The sequence below is a fragment of the Mesoplodon bidens genome, assembly GCF_964165515.1.
Source record: "Mesoplodon bidens genome assembly, chromosome: 4".
Lineage (NCBI taxonomy): Eukaryota > Metazoa > Chordata > Mammalia > Artiodactyla > Ziphiidae > Mesoplodon > Mesoplodon bidens.
In genome coordinates, this window is record NC_138160.1 from 93403433 (window position 1) to 93423269 (window position 19837).

Below are 19837 nucleotides of genomic sequence, written 5' to 3' on the forward strand. Positions count from 1 at the left end.
AGACTAACCAAGTTTCAAAGACCCAGATTCTCTTTTTAGTTTAATCCCAAACTCACTTATGAATAAATAAAATTCTACCTATATTTAAAAGCTAAAAAGTAAAACGAAGTTTGTACTCAAGCAATACTTAAAGATCTGGACATTAAAAAAAATGTTTCTATAATAAAAATCCACTACACAAAATAAGGCAGACAAATTATAACACTGGCTAGTCATGACAATATTGGGGGTTCAGCAACTGGAAGGTCCCTAACAAGGGAAATCAAGGGACTTAGGTCTCATCTGTTCGTGAATGGCTAGAGTCAATGATAAACCTGGTGCAACCCACCGTCTCCTGAGGAGGAAACAGAATCCTGGGAGGTGGGGATCACTCACAAAAGTCTTTACTACTGAAAGGAATGATTTGTATTTGGAGATCTGGGTGTTAATTTCAGTCTTGGTCCTGTTTTTACCTTTGCCCCTTCATTGAAACTCATTTTACCATTTGTACAATGGACATTTACTACCTGTTCTAATATAATTTACAGGGATATTGTTAGAATTAAGAAACAAAAGGAGGGTCGGAAAATAAAAGTGCTGTGTAAGTTATATTACGAAAATACACTTGAAACGTAACTTCCTTAGTAAGACCTACTGTTGATCTATTGTTGTAAGCCCCAGTCCCCCAACCAATGGACAAGAGGTGAAGAATAATTCACCCTCTTGAAAAGGACAGAGATGTCTCAAAAACAAGGGAGAAATTCATAGGTGGGGTCACTTAACTGTTTCACACCATACCTCTAATAAGCAGGTCTGGAAAGAGGTAGCACATTAAAAACCATGTGACAGAAATGGGGATCTGACAGTATTTAATAATGTAAGCCCTAAAATTCTTCATTTCAAATAAAATCCTAACAGGTAATTGTCCACTAAAATAATAAAATAGGAGAAAAGGTAATAACACAGAGAAAGAGCAAAGTACACAGAAGTATGCTAAGACACAGAGGTTATTATAACCTCACACAATCACAGAAAGAACCAGATGGGCAAAATGAACACAAGACTACTAAAAGTGCTCTTCACTGGAAGGAAAAGAATTCAGCCCTTCAGATGGACAATTAAAACATTTAATCATGGGACTTCCCTGGTGGTCCAGTGGTTAAGACTCCACGCTCCCAATGCAGGGGGTCCGGGTTCGATCCCTGGTCAGGGAAATAGATCCCGCATGCTGCAACCGAGGCCCAGCACAGCCAAATAAATAAATAAATATAAAAAAAAAAATTCGATCACCTTTTTCCCCCCTCCAGAATCAAATCATTTAAGTCATTTCTGCTTTAGAAAGCAGGGTGCTTTCATACAATTTTACAGGAAAAATAAGACGTTTCATGGAGTAATACTTTGCCTTATATCCTTGCAGGATGTTGCAGCCATCCCTAAGTCAAAACTGCTTACTGAAAAATTTAAGAAATCATAAATTTATTTTAGAATGCCTTTTATACAATCACATGAATTTCATACCAAATATATCTTAAATGAAAGTCACTCAGCATCATTAAAAATATCAAAATTTATCACATGAAATAGGGAAAAACTCTGAATCTTTCACGCTACTGAGAATATACAAAGATCTAAATTTGTTTTTCAGTAAGGATACCCAGTAAACAGATCCTCACCCCTTAAGAGTAGGGTAGGGGAGAAGAAAGCAAAAGGACTGTTATTTAGATTTTTATCCAAGTGTTGACCGGAAAACAAATTTACAAGTATCCTAAGAAATTAATGCAAGGAGGCAGAAAAGTTTAGGCAGGCAATTAGAATTAAATCTGAAGGATTCAATTAGAATTAAATCTGAAGGATTCTTTATTATAATTTAAGAAGTTTGGGATCACTTTTTAAAAAATTAGTTAAACTGCTTTTATTGTTTTGTTTTAATGAATTAAAAAAAGATGTATTTGCCAGTACTAATAGATGGTAATGAAAAAAGAGGAAAATACCAATAGAAAGAGAAGAAACCAAAAGAGTCATAAAAGACTACTTTGCTCAATTCTATGTAAATAAATGTGAAAACTAAATGAAATAGAAAATTTACTAGAAAATGTAATTTATCAAAATAACAACAAAAAGAGATGGAAAATCTAAAATTTACAACAAAAATCACTATTATAAAATCGACATTATTCAACATATTAATAGGTCTACACAGAAGAAAAATATTATCATGCCAAAGGTGATGAAAAGATGCTTTACAAATTCAATGTCCAGTTTTGTTGAAAATACTCAATATAATAGGACACTTTTTTTATTAACACAATATATAGCAGCCCAAAGCCAGTACCACAGAATATGGAAACACTGGGTATACTATATTGCTAAACTAAGGGAAAGCCCATTTTTACCACTCTTACTCATTGTACCAGTCAACACAATTAAAGAATGAAATTAGGGCTTCCTTGGTGGCGCAGTGGTTGAGAGTCCGCCTGCCGATGCAGGGGACGCGGGTTCGTGCCCCGGTCCGGGAGGATCCCACATGCCGTGGAGTGGCTGGGCCTGTGAGCCATGGCCGCTGGGCCTGTGCGTCCGGAGCCTGTGCTCCGCAACAGGAGAGGCCACAACAGTGAGAGGCCCGCGTACCGCAAAAAAAAAAAAAGAATGAAATTAGAAAGGAATACTATTGGCAGATGATATAATTATATACCTAGAATATCCAAAAGAATCAACTAAATATTACCACAACAAGATAGTCTAGTAATTTAGTGTAGTACAAAATATACAGAAACCTTTCCTTTATATGTGCAAAGAGAAACCAGATAGAAGATGAAATGGAAGAAAAGATCTTATTTACAATAAAAAAAACACAGGCAAAAAAAACAAACAAAAAAAAAAAACACAGGCATAAACTGAACAAAGAGTCCAAAACATATTATGAGAAAACTATAAAACGCTTCTGAAAGACACAAAGGTACATTTCAACAAATGGAAAGACATACCTTCCTTGTTTGTGTACATAAAGATTCAGTATCATAAAGATGTCATTTCTCCCTAAGTTAATTTATAAATTTTACATGATCCCAATATAAATATTATATAAGACTGGTTTTCTGCAGCTAGAAAACTGAAAAAAACAAACAAGCAAAAAAGGGAAAACATGAAAAGAGAAGAGCAGGAGTACACCTACCACATATTAAATTACTGTACAAAGCCATTATAAGTAAAATAGTATGAAGTTAACTGTACTGTACAGTAAGTTAATTTCTTAGTTCTGAGCATTATACTATGGATATGTAAGATGTTAACATTAGGAGAAGCTAAGTGAAGGGTACATGGGAACTCTCTATTATTTTTCCAACTCTTTTGTAAGGCCAAAGTTATTTAAAAATAAAAAGGCTTTAAAAAGCCATAATAGGACTTCCCTGGTGGTGCAGTGGTTAAGAATCTGCCTGCCAATGCAGGGGACATGGGTTCAAGCCCTGGTCCGGGAAGATCCCACATGCCGCGGAGTGACTAAGTCCGTGCGCCACAACTACTAAGCCTGCGCTCTAGAGCCCAAGAGCCACAACTACTGAAGCCCGTGTGCCACAACTACTGAGTCCACGTGCTGCAGCTACTGAAGCCTGCACGCCTAGAGCCCGTGCTCCACAGCAAGAGAAGCCACCACAATGAGAAACCTACACACTGCAATGAAGAGTAGCCCTCACTCGCCACAACTAGAGGAAGCCTGTGCACAGCAACGAAGACCCAATTTAGCCAAAAAATAAATAAAATTTAAAAGAAAAAAAAAAGAGCTATGATATTGGCAGATGAATAGATCAACCAAGGGAACACATTTTTTTAAATTCCAGAAGTAAATATATGTAAATTTACTCATAATAAAGGTAGCACCTCAAACACACGTGAAAAGATGAACTTTAAATAAACGGCAATGGAAACTGGACAGCCATGAGGAAACAGACAAAACTGTACCCTTCCTTATATTACACACCAGGGTAAATTACAAAAGAAACAGGGATTTAAATGTTTAAGAACATTACGTGGCATTTAAATCATGGAAACAGTTCTGTTTTTAACTAAAGATACTTAAATGGAATATACCTGCTTCCAAGGAGGCTATTATGGAGCAAGTGAACATTTTAATTTTAACTGATTAGTTAATGGGTAAGGCACATGGAGGGCCTGTCGGAGCTCTGAAGTGATGATGTCTATTACTAGACTAGGAGTGACAGATCAGGTTCTTAGGTTCCTTTAAACAAATGCGAAAGTTTTTACTTGGTATAAAAGCTTAACTACTTTTAAATAAATAGGATACATCCATGCAGTGGAATATTACATTGGCATTAAAAAGAATGAGGTTGATGTAAAAACAAACCGAAAAAAGGGGGAGAAAACAAAAAAAGAGTACATATCACTATGTCTCATACTGTTCATCTTGTTCTAATAAAAAATAAAAGGATTGTATAAAGATAAAAATGTATTTGAAAGGATATACAAAAGTACAGTCATTGCCTCTGGAAAAAATGGTCTCAGGTCTGCTGAGAAGCAGCTTTCCTTTTCATTGTATATCTTTGTGTAAAGTTTGAAGATCAGAGCAAAAAGTTGTTTTTTCGAAAAGACTGATTATGATTAGAGAGAGAGAAGAGCCCAAACATTTAAAATGAACAAAATTCAAAGGTGGGGGGAACTGACTCAAGAAGAAAAAGAAAATCTTAAAAGTTCTGCAACAACTGAAAAACTGGAGCAGTAGTTAAATATTTCCCTTTTCCTTCTCCTAACACAAAAAATACCAGATTCAAATGGTTTTACAGACACGTTCTACCAAACATTTGAGGAACAAAGTATTCCAACCTTTTCTTTGTTTTTTATAAATTTATTTATTTTTGGCTGCGTTGGGTCTTTGTTGCTGCACGCAGGCTTTCTCTAGTTGCGGCCAGCGGGGGCCACTCTTGGTTGCAGTCCACGGGCTTCTCATTAGTGGCTTCTCTTGTTGCAGGGCACGGGCTCTAGGCGCGTGGGCTTCAGTAGTTGTGGCACATGGGCTCAGTAGTTGTGGCTCGTGGGCTCTAGAGAGCAGGCTCAGTAGTTGTGGCACATGGGCTTAGTTGCTCTGCGGCTTGTGGGATCTTCCCGGACCAGGGCTTGAACCCGTGTGCTGTGCATTGGCAGGCGGATTCTTAACCACTGCACCAGCAGGGAAGTCCCTAAGGTACTAATTTTCTTCTCAATACAGCTTTAGCCACGTTTCATAGGTTTTAGTATAAAATGCTTCCGTCTCTATTTCTTGAAAATTCATAATTTTAATATTGATTTCTTCTTTGACTCAGGGATACTTAAAAGATTCTTCTCAATTATTAGGTGTGTAAGATGACTTGTGAGTCATCTTTTTATTGCCATTGATTCACTGTTTATTAGATTGATTGGAGATTGTTGCCTACAAATGCTACCATTTTGAATTTTTTAAGGTTTGCCTTGTAGTCAGGAACATGACTAATTTTCATAAATATCTCACTGAAATTTAAAAAAAAGAAAAAGTGTACAAAGTTCTCCAAGTTATATACCTATTTACTGACTGTAGCATATTATTTAAATCCTCTGCATATCTGTTAATTTTTGTACTTGATAGGTGAAATTTAGAAAGCCTACCATTTATTGCATATTTACAATATGTCATGTAATACAATAAGTACCATATATTAATATATATGTAATTTAATCTTCACAACTGTGAGGTAGGTATCACTTCCCATTTTATTTTATTTTTTTTTTTGCGGTACGCGGGCCTCTCACTGTTGTGGCCTCTCCCGTTGTGGAGCACAGGCTCTGGACACACGGGCTCAGCGGCCATGGCTCACGGGCCCAGCTGCTCCGCGGCATGTGGGATCTTCCTGGACCGGGGCACGAACCCGTGTCCCCTGCCTCAGCAGGCGGACCCTCAACCACTGCGCCACCAGGGAAGCCCACTTCCCATTTTAGAGTTAAGGAAGCTGGGACTTCAAAATGGCAAATAATTTTCGTAAAAACACAGACAATGTGGCTAAGCCAGGATTCAAACTCATATTTGTTCCCAATGCTCATGCTCCTGAGACCATGTAATACTACCTCTACATGGCTTTCATGACCTGGTGTACCCGATACCAGTCTATGTTCCAAACTTATTTTCTATTAAGTTCCAGTATAACCCTTCTCCTTAAGTAATTCCCTCTTCACCATTCCATACAAACTATTTTGTACTTCTGCTCATAATTCATCTCCTTTTTTGAATGCCCCATCCTTTCCCCCTCTGCTTTGCTATCCTTTAAGGCCCAATTCTGTTGCCTTACATAAAACCTTCCTGTCTCCTACAGCCAGTAATGAGTCTTCCTGCTGATTGTACAGTAAATACTATACAACTTGGCTTAACTGTTCTCTAATTATTCCACTTTACTTTGGCAAGTTTTGTTTTCTACCTTTAAGACATGGTTTGTATCTAATACTTAGCGTTTGTGATTCCCAAAATGCTTTACTCAGTGACAGCCACAAAAAGATAAATACATGCAAGAATAAACAGCCATGGAGAGCAAAGAAGAGAAAAAAGAGGGCACAAATTCAGAGAATGTCCAGGATGACTTTCCCATTAAAAGAGTAAGATGATGTATTTCTCTCTATGCGATTCAAATCGACAAACATTTGAGAACTTATTATTCACAAGACACCGTGCAAATATTATAAGGAGATTTTTGTGGGTTGAATTGTGTTTCCCAAAATGATACATTGAGTCACAGGTAGCTAATCTCTGGTACCTGTGAAAAGTGACCTCATTTGGAAACAGGGTCTTTGCAGCTGTAATCAAGTTAAGACAAAGTCTTACTGGATTAGGGTGGGCCGTAAATCCAATGACTGGTACACTTAAAACAAGGCCACGGGAGGAAATGAACACAGAGACACAGGAAAAATGCCAAGTGACAATGGAGGCAGAGACTGGAGTGAGGCAGCTGCCAACCAAGGAATGCCGAAGACTGCCAGCAACCACCACAAGCCAGGGAGAAAGGCATGGAACAGATGCGCTCTCAGAGTCTCCAAAAGGAATCAACTTTGCTGACGCTCTGATTTTGTACTTCCAGCCTCCAGAACTGTGACAGAATGCATTTCTATGATTTTAAGCCACAAGTGTGTGGTACTCAGTCACAGCAGCTCTACAACACAGGGGGAAATATAAATTGACATGTTCCTTATTCTCAAGTATCTTATTAACTAGCAAATGGGTAGTATTCCAGTAGGAAGGGGAAATAGGATCCATATACAAATAAATCAGACGTTTGTGTCTCATCTTACATGCTCCTGGCTCACTTTAACTCTAGTCATTGCCGCATCAGTCAGCTCACTGCAAGACATAAACTGACAGCACAACGGCTGTCAGGTATCCTTTTGCTTTCTGTTCTAGTCTCAGTGACAGCCCAGTGTGGGTCCCCAGCATTCATGCATATACAGCCTATAAAAGAGTGAACACTTGATGGGACAATCCTTGACTAAAGGGGAATGGGAGCTAGTAAATATATTTTTTTTTCCTTAGATGGACAATTTTATATGCCTTCTTAAAAAGTCTCAGCTTTCAGCACTTTCCAAATTATCCAAAGTGGTGACCAACTTGAGAACACATACTTATACTGGCTGTCCCTCTTCGCTATTTAACACTTTCTAAGCCACTACTCCTGTTCCTGGATCACTTCCCAAAGCAAGTATTTCGCACAAGGCCTTGTCTCAAGATTCTGACTCACAGGGGACCAATGCTAAGATACAAATTACCTACAATTCAGAGGCAAGTTTGGGTTCAAAAGATTGATATAGAGTCTATGGGAGTCACACCTTGCTGAGAAAATTGGAGTTAAGGGCACAAATATGGACTGGAGCTACATTGTGGCTAGCTATCTTCACAGTGTGAGGAAGATGAGATTTGGATAGAGTACCCACTGAAATGGTACAATAACAAGACTAAAAGGTACAAAGTCACGTTGCTTTAACGTTTCTCAGTTTCTATTATAAACAATGTCAGAAGTAGCTAATATACTGACAGATAATTTATCATTTAATTAATGATAATAAAACCAAGAATCTAAAAATAGCTAGTGGAATATATATTTCAATATTCTTCATTGGATATCTGCTTACTATCTTAGTCACCACTGTATACCATACTATAAACAAATCTGGTAAATGAAAATCTGAATTTACCCAAAAAAGTAACATTCATTCACAAAAATACAACTTAAAAAAAAAACACTTCAGCTTAAAACAAGGAACTCTATGTGTATGTCTGAAAACAAATGAAGACCTGTATGTGTATGCCTGTAGTAGACAGAACAGTGGCCCCACAAACATGTCCACGTCCTAATCCTGGAGACCAGTGAATATGTTACCTTACAAGGCTAAAGGGACTTTGCAGATGTGAACAAGTAAAGGATCTTAATATGGGCAAATTTTCCTGGATTATATATGGGTGGACTTACTGTAATCACCGGGTTTTATAAGAAGGAGACAGAAAAGTCAGAGTCAGAGAAGGATATGTGAAGACAGAAAGGGGGTCAGAGTCAGAGAGAGATATTGTGCTGCTTGCACAAAGATGGAGGAAGAGGCCATGAGCCAAGGAATGCAGTTAGACTCTAGAAGCTGGAAAAAAGCAAGGAAACGGATTCTCCAGATAGCCTCTGAAGGAAGTACAGCACTGCTGCCTTTATGATTTTGGTCCAATGGAAACCATTTCCGAATTCTGATCGCCAGGGTTGCAAGATAATAAAGTTGGGTTGTTTTAAACACTAAGTTTGTGATAATTTGTTACAACAGCAATACGAAAAATGCCCTATGATCCAGTGATCCCTCTCCAAAGAATAAATTTCAGTGAAATCTCTCTGTGTAGTGATCTTAAAATAGATCCACAGGGCTTCCCTGGTGGCGCAGTGGTTGAGAGTCCGCCTGCTGATGCAGGGGACATGGGTTCGTGCCCCAGTCCGGGAAGATTCTACATGCCGCGGAGCGGCTGCGCCCGTGAGCCATGGCCGCTGGGCCTGCGCGTCCGGAGCCTGTGCTCCGCAACGGGAGAGGCCACAACAGTGAAAGGCCCGCGTACTGCGAAAAAAAAAAAAATAGATCCACAATTTCTTTGACCATATACCTCCAAAAGTGGAGCTTAATTCATCTCCTTTTGTGTGGGCTGGACGTAGTGACTCACTTCTAATAAAAGGAATAGGTAGAAGTAATGGGCTATGTCATAAAAGGCTTCCTTCTTGCTCTTTCTCTCTGGGATCACTGAGGAAGCCAGCTGCAATGTCATGAAGACTCTCAGGCAGCCCTTTGTAAAGACCCATGGAAAAGAAGCGAGGCCTTCTGCCAACGGTCAGGAGAAACAGACTGTGAGTGAGCCATCTAGGAAGTGATTCCTCCAGTCTAGTCAAGCCTTCAGATGACTGTAGCCCTGGCTGACATCCTAACTGTAACTTCATGAGAGATTCTGAACCATATACCCAATTAAGATATTCTTTCTTTCTTTCTTTCTTTCTTTATGGCTGTGTTGGCTCCTCGTTTCTGTGCGAGGGCCTTCTCTAGTTGCGGCAAGTGGGGGCCACTCCTCATTGCGGTGCGTGGGCCTCTCACTGCTGTGGCCTCTCCTGTTGCGGAGCACAGGCTCTGGACGCGCAGGCTCAGCGGCCATGTCTCACGGGCCCAGCCGCTCTGCGGCATGTGGGATCTTCCCAGACCGGGGCACGAACCCGTGTCCCCTGCATCGGCAGGCGGACTCTCAACCACTGCGCCACCAGGGAAGCCCAAGATATTCTTGAATTTCTGCCCCAAAGAAACTCTAAAATAATAAATATTTGTTGTTTAAGCCACTAAGATTTGGGGTAATTTATTGTACACTGATATGTAACTAAAATAGTCTATAAGAAGTCATATACAAGGATGTACACCATAGCAAAGTTTGTGGTAAAAGAGATTTGGAAAAAACCTAGGACCTTCACATCTGACATACACTACAGAACATTAGATAGCAGAGTGAGAACGACAAACTAGATGGACGTAAAGTAAATAGGTCTTAAAAACAGTATCGAGTTAAAAATGTTCAGAAGTTATGTAAATTAAAAACATAAATTTGGGTACATACCCCCAAAGAAGTGAAAGTAGGAACTCAAACAGATATTTGTGCATCCATGTTCAGAGCAGCATTATTCACAAAAGCCAAAAGGTGGAAGCAACCCAAGTGTCCATTGAAAAATGAATGGATAAACAAAATGTGGTATACATACACTGGAATACTATTCCGCCTCAAAAAAGATGGAAATTCTGACACATGCAACAACATGGATGAAACCCGAAGACATATTTTATATGAGGTTCTTAGGGAAGTCAAATTCATAGAGAAAGAAAACAGAATGGTGGTTGCCAGGAATTGGGGGGAAGGAGAAAATGGAGAGTTAGTGTTTACCAGGTAAACACAGTTGGGGAATGTGAAAAAGATCTGGAGATGGACTGTGATACATTCACAACAATATAAATGTACTTAATGCCACAGAACTATATATACACTTAAAAATGGTTAAGCTGCTAAATTTTATGTATGTATATTTTACCACAATTTAAAAAATCCTCATTAACTATAAAAAAGACAAAATGCTAAATATTTCACAAGAATTAACGCATATTTAAGAACATATGTGAATGAGTGCCTATAAGGGGAGTGGGAATAGGGCCTGGGAATAAAGGGGAGAAGGCTTGCCTTTTATGGACTGATGATGTCATGATTTGATTTACAAAAACAATTTTCAAGAACATATCTATTACATAACATGTGAGATGTCACCTATACCAAAACAAGAAACCGTCTAGGCAGCTTTCCTTCTAAGAGGTGAACTTACAGAAATCAAGAACCACAGATTATTGACTATTGGAACTAGAAGATCTAGAAATCACTTCATCTAACCTCATTTTACATTCAAGGCACTTAATACTTCAAAACTAATTTGCTTTTCAGAATTATCTGCTATTCCAAGCAGATTTTACAAGGCATGGTGTTTCAAAGAGCAAACCACCATATTCTTTCAGTTACAAGACATTTTAGATGATATAAATCTTTAAAGATCCTAGGAGTAGCCAAAGCAATCAGTGTTTTCAATGCAACAGCAATAATATTTCACATAGTTCTACTGTAAGTTTCTTAGAGGTTAGTTTCCATGTCTTACTTGACTCTCCTGAACCTTTATAGGTCTGGCATTTAGTAGGTACTCAAATGTGTAGTGAATGTATTTCCTCAAGTCATCTTTTCTATATTATATTGCCCTATCCTATCTTATGTGCTATGTAAAATTCCAGAGTGTAGTACCAAAAAAAAAAAAGAAAGAAAGAAAGAAAGAAAAACAGAGGAGGGAGGTCAAAATTAAAGAGAACATTTAATATAAAAGGACTGTTAAATTATGTGAAATTAGTAAAAAAAAAAAAAAAAAAAGAGAGAAAAATGGTAAAATAAAAATCCAAAGAGCAATGCATGAAAAGACTGCAATTAATAGCTTTGATTCAGTTCATAGACCTACTTATGAATATTTAACTTTTGAACTCCTTAATAGCTCAATTCTGGCAATATCAATCAACAATGAATAATTTCAAAGACCACTAAAGCCAAAAGTACAGTCTTATATTAGGTATTTCATAATGCAAGGGGAAAGAAATCAACTTTTCTTACTTTAGTTCTTTATTTCTTATTCCAAAAAATATCTCTATCTAATACTGTTCTGTTTAGTTGAAGTTTAAGTTGATTAATAAGATGATAGTTTCATAGAGTTAGAACAAAAGAGAAGACTTATGTTCTTTACATCCTTATACAATACACGACCTTGGATAAAGTCACAACATATGCAATTAGGAATAATCTAACATTTAAAATGAAAATAATGCTACATTGAGCTGTTTAAATCATAAAATAAGATAATTTATGTAAAAATAAGAATCATAAACTCTCAAAAACTATACCAATTGGAGTTCAAAGAAATGAATGGTATTAGCTATTAAATTTCACTTGAAAAAAATTTTTAAATTATTGAAAAAAGTATCTTGAAGGATCTTCTGGAAAATTTGGATAGACTGCAAAAAACAAACAAATAAATAAATAAATTTCACTTGAAAATTTAAGGCAACACCTTTAATTCTAGGTACAGTTTCCATCAGATTTTAAAAAGAGATCCTAAGAACTATTAACCCTGATACCCATGACTAAATAATTCTTAAAGCAAAAATAGTTTTAAAAATAAAGAATAAAATCGCTTATTTATCAGTGAAAACTTTACATAGTCTAATTTTATTCAAGTCCAATTCCTTATTATCTTGAAAAAAATTACTGAAACAAAAATTATAGGTTCTTTCAAGACTTTCTATTACATAAACACTACTTAAGAGACATTGATCCTGGAGGGCTTTACAAAGCCACTGCCATCCTGTTCAGAGAGTAGGGAGGTGTGACAAGCCGGCTACCATCAATAGGCATAAAGATAAGGCATTTAAAACTGTACTCAATCTGAAAACTTGTTTTTAGACATTTAATGAAACAAAAATACAGTGCAACGGAAACACTCTATATCAAGAGTATATCTTATGAATATTCACTAAACAGAAATACATCTAAAAGAAAAATCATACTGCTTTAATTTCAAATATTTGCCTATAGACTTTATTCAATGATATCTAAAACCGACCAGAGTAATATAAAATTACTTAATAAACACAGACCTTAAATATTAAGCCTATGAAAAATTTATCACTGTAACTTTTCACAAAGTGATTTACATTATAAAGTGATTTACTCCTGAGTAACCTAATTAATAGCATCAAGCTATACTAACAAAGGAAAAGATCCACTGCTTCATACATAATTTATTAAGATTTCCTATAGGATTTATTTAAAGCAAAGAATTTGAGCATCTCTTTTGTGATACAGAATCAAAGTGTCTGATAAATTCCACTGTCAAAACATTCATAGCCTGATATTCTTCCTACTTTAAAAAACTAAGTTATTCTTTCTATCCAGGTTGCAATGATAAACTATGGCTTTTTGTAAATAGACTTCTACCACCAGCATTGCTGGAAGGGTTCTTATTCCTCTGCAGTTATCTTTCCAGCCTGGGAGGGAGAAAAGCACTGCTGCAGTCATCTGCAAAAAGGCATTACATTGCATCTTAAAACTAACAAAGACACTGGTATCTTTTTGCCACCCTATTCACTGGCAGTTCACTTAGAACTGCAAAAGCAGGCACTTTTGGTAACCCAAATTTCACGGATCAACCAAAACCACCACTGAAGCTCTGCAGTACCTGCCTCCACCTCTTCCTCCTCTCCCAAGGAGCCCTTTCCACTAGGTTCGTAACAGCCATCAAGCAGCAGCTTCGTAACCCCTCCCCTGGCTACCACTGCATGTGTCCTTGTGGCCAGGGAGGAAGAGAAGCCTTTCAGTGGGCTAAAGCTTTTGCTCTTCGCCATGAATATGCTCCATTCTTTGTTGTCCTCTACCCGTTTCCTTAGATACTGTTATTCCACTCGACTCTGTCAACATGCATTATAAAAACAAAACCTCCTTCTAGCTTCAAAAACAGCTCTTTCTCACCAGACTCCCCTTAACACTCCTACCCCTCCCCCCCTTCTTCCTCTTCTGTCAAAAACCCTGGATCAGAAGCACAGGAAATCCATCTCCTGTGCTGCAATGGGGGGGTGGGGGGGAGACGCCCCTGCCTCCGCGCTTAGCATGTGGCATCAGACCCTGTGCCAAGGAAAGACCATCGGCTTTAGACAGTGCAAGGGAAAATCGCCTCCTTCTCCCCCGGCAGCTAGCCGGGCCATCGTAGCTCCAGCACCTACCCCATTTCCGAGCTCAGCAGCACCTCCATTCCGTCTCCAGTGACACCCAGGCAGGCTGCGCCAATACAGCCACATGTCGGTCACGTGTGCCCACGCCCAGCCAATCGGAGGGTCCCCGACGGGAAAGGGGAGCGCCCTGGTCCGCATCCAGGGGATTACACAGCTGCTTCACGCTCCGCTTCCCGACCCGCACTCCGCACTCCGCACTCCGCAGCAGGACATACGGCCCCGCCCCGCCCCACCCCACGGCTCCAGCCCTAGCCCGCACTTAGTGCTCACCGATTCCACCTCCGGGCAACCCACTGGAGCTGATGGAAGCGGACAAGCATAATGCGGGTGGGGTGGGGGTGGGGGAGGCCTACGGGGCAGGAAGATTAGCACAAGATACTGGCGGTGGGTGGGTAATAACTTACATCTCATTCGCTATTTGCTAAGATTTACATGCTTGCAACACACAGAAAAAGAATTTTACTAAATGGATTAAAACGAATAATTTTACATTACGTATCACTGATTTGTTAGGTAAATCACTGGAACTGTGTTTGAATTAAAAATACAGTCTCCAGAAATGCTACGGTGGCAGTACAGTAGAGTAGTTGAGATCAGAATCATGGAGCCACACAGTCTGGACTGAATCTTTGCTCCTGTCACTTACTAGCTGTGTGACCTTAGTCACTTTCATTTCCCCTGCAAAACGGGAGTAGAAATGTTGAATAGAGAAGTTAATATATAGGAAGCAGTATTTAGAGCAGACCCTGACACAGTAAATGCTGTCAGTCACTACTAATCTGACTTAAATATTTTAATGCAAATTCTGCATTTCACTTAAATTTAACCAAGTGAAGCTTGAATTACTAATTTCTTTAAAAATTTTTATTTTTGGCTACATTGGGTCTTCGTTGCTGCACGCGGGCTCTCTCTAGTTGTGGTGAGCGGGGGCTACTCTTTATTGCGGTGCGTGGGCTTCTCACCGCCGTGGCTTCTCTTGTTGCGGAGCACGGGCTCGAGGCACGTGGGCTTCAGTAGTTGTGGCATGTGGGCTCAGTAGCTGTGGCTCGCGGGCTCTAGAGCGCAGGCTCAGTAGTTGTGGCGCACGGGCTTAGTTGCTCCGCGGCATGTGGGATCTTCCCAGGCCAGGGCTCGAACCCGTGTCCCCTGCATTGGCAGGTGGATTCTTAACCACTGTACCACCAGGGAAGTCCCTGAATTACTAATTTTTATGAGTTAGAAGGACAAAATCGAAATTGCCAAGAACTTAAAGTGGATTTAAATTCTGTTTTAAATGGGGATGGAGGGTGGAATCAGTTTTCATGATCTATTTCAAATTTAAAAGGATACTTAACTTTAGGTTTTTTAATGAAATGTATTTACTATAATCTTTTAATTTTTCAAATTAATAGCATGAAAAGCAGCAAGCAAGCTATTAAACAACACACTTGGAGCAATTTCATTTTATTAAAAATGGTATAAATTAGAAAAGTAATAGACAAATAGCAAAATGCTCCTAGATGTACACACAATGGATGTTCACAGTGGTTATCCATGGAAGGTGGGATTATGGAGGGATTTCTGCTTTTCCTTTCTGCTTTTGGGTATTTTTTTCTTTATCTCTGTATTATAATGCCTAATATATAGCAAATACCCCCTAAATATTTGTTGAATGAACAAATGAACAAACATCAATCACATATTACTAGTAATTTACTAGTAAGTAGAAAAATTATATATTACATAAAAGTTTAAATATATTTAGAAACACTTTCCCTTGATATTTGAAATAAAGGAAACATAAATCAATTTGGTTCTATCTTAAATATTTCTTTTGTCAAGATGACTTAGTTTTATAAAAGGCTTTCAAGATTCTCTTACTGAAAGTGCATGATTCATTGAACAGGACTTACTTATACAGTCATCAACTATTTGTGACAAATTCTGAATAGATAAATTTCTCATAAGCCCTAAAACTTCTGAAAAGAATACATTTTAGAAGCTCCTAAAAGTAACTTCTTAGTACCCTAAGAAACAACGCTATTACTCTTAACTCAGACAATGACTCAAGCTATTATTTAGTATACCAGTTTGTAGCCAAAATATTTGTCTAAATTTTTATTACATGTGTTGTAACAGTTAGTGTTTCAAATGACAAAATTTTAAAGAAAGCTATGACCATTATATGTTCACCGATCAATAAAACTCAAATCAATCAAAAAGCAAGCCCATCTAAAAACTTTACATTTTACAATGTGGCCAATTTTTTTTCAGTAAAATTTTCAAAACAGTTTTCTCAGATTCCACAAAAGTTTGACTTGAATTTTGTATTAAAAATATACTTAGTTATTTTTAAAACTATAATTAAAAACATACACAATCAAAATGTTTTAGACCAAATCTGAAAACAATGGAGGTCACTGAAGCATTAATTTGTGCTACTAGGTTTATATGTATCTCAGAATAAAGCTCCTGCCATCCCTATTTATATAAAAATGTTATCATTCAGGCTACATACATATGTATGCATTAAAAGTATTTTCTGATCAAAATTTACTACAGAAATAAATTGTACATTAAGGCTATTATAAGACTGTACTGACAAACATGCCCCCATTTCAAATATCTGTGCTCATTATGATTAGCTTTATTGTTTTAAATAAATATTCGTAAGTAAATGTTATAAATATGAACACACAGTTCACCTTAAAAAAATAAACAACCTCTGAAACTTCTGTAACTTAAAAAAAAATTGATGACTCAATAGAAATAATAGGATTCTTAATGTCTTAAATCCTGCATTCTATTTTAACATGAACATGTTAGGCTTAATTTAAGACTTGTGACTTTAAAAACTGACAAGAATATTGGCAACAATATCAACTAGAATAAAATGAGTTAAAATCAGTGCTCTGAATTCAGTTATCTCAACTTGTACTTTAATACTTAAGTCTTTCTTTACTGGAGACCTCAGATACATTGATAGCAGAATAGAATAGATTTATGCCTACAAAGAGATCAACGAAAGTTTTTTTCTTTAAAAATAATAATTATGGGGCCTCCCTGGTGGCGCAGTGGTTGAGAGTCTGCCTGCCGATGCAGGGGATACGGGTTCGTGCCCCGGTCTGGGAGGATCCCATATGCCGCGGAGCGGCTGGGCCCGTGAGCCATGGCCGCTGGGCCTGCGCATCCGGAGCCCGTGCTCCGCAACGGGAGAGGCCACAACAGTGAGAGGCCCGCATACCGCAAAAAGAAAAAAAAAAAATAAAAAAATAATAATAATTATGTATTGTAAAAGCACATGCTAGTGTAAGTTCTCCAGGTGCTAAGCAACCAAATAAAGCTCAAATTCATTGAAAAATCTTCCAGTCTTCAGATTCATACTGGGTCAGGGTATGACAAAAAATCCCAAGAACAGAATAAAGTGGGTCAGAGACCAAAGACCAATTCTCCCATTGTTTCTATACTTCTCATGGGACATGGGAAGGCGCTGAAATGTTGCGATGGAAATTGGATTTTTAGTGATGTATAAACTAAGTGAGAGACATGTACATGGTCTTCTACAAGCCAGACATATAGATGTGTTCTGTGTTACCTCAAAAAGCAAAAGTTTCTCAAAAGAAATGTTTCTAGCACCAATAATAGAATCTTAGTGTTTTTCCCTCCAATCTTTCTCCTCTCTAATCAGCAAATATCAAAATAGATTTTTACACCACTGCTCAAGAACATTTCATGGCTTTCTGTTACTGACGGTGGAAGTGAGATAGTTTGGAGTTTAATCGTAGAGTGCCTACGCTAAAAGCCTTCCTACATGTATTAAGTTTTCCATGGCCGCCATAACAAATTAACACAAATTTAGTGGCTTAAAACAACAAAATTTATTATCTTACAGTTTTGTAGTTCAGAAGTCCAAAATGGGTCTCACTGAGCTAAAATCAAGGTGTCTGCAGGGCTCTACTTCTTTCAGGAGGCTCTAAGTGAGAATCTGTTTTCTTGCCCTTTCCAGGTTCTAGAGACCAACTATATTCTTGGTTCAAGGCCTCTTTCCTCCATCTTCAAAGCTAGCAGTGGTGGCCTGAGTCCTTCTCAATTTGCAGCACTGTCACTTTGCTTCTATTGTCATTATCTCTTTCTCTGAATCTTGTTCTTCTCTTTCCTCTTTTAAGGACTTAAAAACCGTTCTTACATTGGCCCACCTCAATAATCCAAGAATCCAGGGTACCTCATTAGCAACTTTATTCCACCTGCAACCTTAATTCCCCTTTGTAACATAATCTAACATATTCACAGGTTCTAGGGATTAGGAACTGGACATCTTTAGGGAGCCATTATTCTGCCTACCACACTAAAGCTTTATCTTCAACTATTCCAGCACTTGCATCCTAATACCAGTCCAATCAAACTAAACACTTAGCCATTTCTTTTTTTAAAAAATAAATTTATTTATTTGTTTATTTTTTGGCTGTGTGGGGTCTTCGTGCTGTGCTCACGCTTTCTCTAGTTGCGGCGGAGCAGGGGCTACTCTTCGTTGTGATGCGCAGGCTTCTCACTGTGGCAGCTTCTCTTGTTGCGGAGCATGGGCTCCAGGTGTGCGCTCTTCAGTAGTTGTGGCTCGCGGGCTCTAGAGCGCAGGCTCAGTAGCTGTGGCGCACAGGTTTAGTTGCTACGCGGCACATGGGATTTTCCAGGACCAGAGCTCGAACCCCTGTCCCCTGCAGTGGCAGATGGATTCTTAACCACTGTGCCACCAGGGAAGTCCCCACTTAGCCATTTCTAAAACTCACCTTAGACAAAGAACTTTCTGCCTTTACTATAATGTGGTACAGTAGAAGGCTCCAGCATATGGAGACTGAAGAATCAGGTTTAAAGTTCTAAGTCTTTCATTTTGTAGCTCTGTGACTCTGGATGTTACTTAACTATCCTAAGACTTGGCTACTCTTTCATCTGTAAAATGAGAATAACTGCTTGGCTTATTTTATAGAGCTGTTATAAGGATTAAATGTGTAACTGTGAACAAACTTTATAAACTATGAAATATGTTTTACAAGTAAAGGCTTATTAATTGCTCTATTGGTCCAAATCAAGATTCAGCTTAAACATACACTTCCATGAAGTAATCTACCATCCCACCTAGACTCCTAGACTCCTCACCCTGCTCTTCCCTCCATTGTTCCCTCCTTTTATGGCACAAACACATTGTAGCTCTGTGTGTACATCTCCTTTCCCATTCCTGACTATAAGAATCCGAGAGAAGAGCCACACCTGATTTTATCTTGAACGTCTCATGGTGTATACCATAATATTTTGTACATAACAGGTGTTCATTAAGTATTAGTAGAAGGAATGAGTTAAAATTAATCTCCAAAGGGCACCCAATGCAGATGCTCTCAAGGAATAATAGTAGAGCAAATGCTGAATAATGAATATTAGTACAAAGTATAACTTTCTACAGAGGAAATGGAATGCTTTAAATAGAAACCCTAGGCCCTGTAAGTGAAAAAAATGTGACACAGCCTTGGGGCTAAGTTTCTGAGGTTAGGTGGCTGCACAGTAGAAGCACTTTAGGAGCTTGAGAAGTTTTAAAAACACCATTAAGTCAGAATCTCTGAGGATGAGGTCCAGGCATTGGTGGGTGCTGCCAGGATTGCAAAGCACCACACACCACTCTAGCTTCTGCTATCAAAGCTCCTACTGCACTATGATAGGGAGACCATTTTGAAATGCCTTTTAATTCAGTGTGCTATACAGATTGAGGCATTTGCTTACAGAGGAAAAAAACCTTCCTTTTTCCTGTCAAAAAGCTTCCTAGTCATGTATTAACAATTAACATAAGAAAAATAATAGGGACTAATAAATACACAGAATATGTTCTACTACATTAAGAAATCAAAGAAATAAAAACAAAAGAGTATCATTTTCACCTATTAAGTAGGCAATGATATTTTAAAATAATATTGCGGGTCAGTGAGGATACATTTAAAAAAAAATAGGCAGTAGCTTTTGAAAATCCTTAAAA

General features: G+C 38.2%; 1 protein-coding gene across 12 annotated transcripts in view; it reads right to left on the reverse strand.

The window, feature by feature from the left end:
* The window catches only part of APC (APC regulator of WNT signaling pathway), a 138426-nt gene that overhangs the window by 90822 nt on the left and 27767 nt on the right, over positions 1-19837 (reverse strand). For 2 of the 12 annotated variants that reach the window (XM_081231316.1, XM_081231307.1), the window contains exon 1: positions 13834-13975. The exons of 7 other annotated variants lie outside the window; for them this stretch is intronic. In XM_081231316.1, coding sequence (XP_081087442.1) covers positions 13834-13908 — 75 coding nt within the window. In that variant the 5' untranslated portion in view covers positions 13909-13975. Of the gene's footprint in view, positions 1-13833; positions 13976-19837 lie in introns of those variants that run through there. 3 more of the 12 variants (XM_081231321.1, XM_081231319.1, XM_081231315.1) reach the window with 2 other exon arrangements.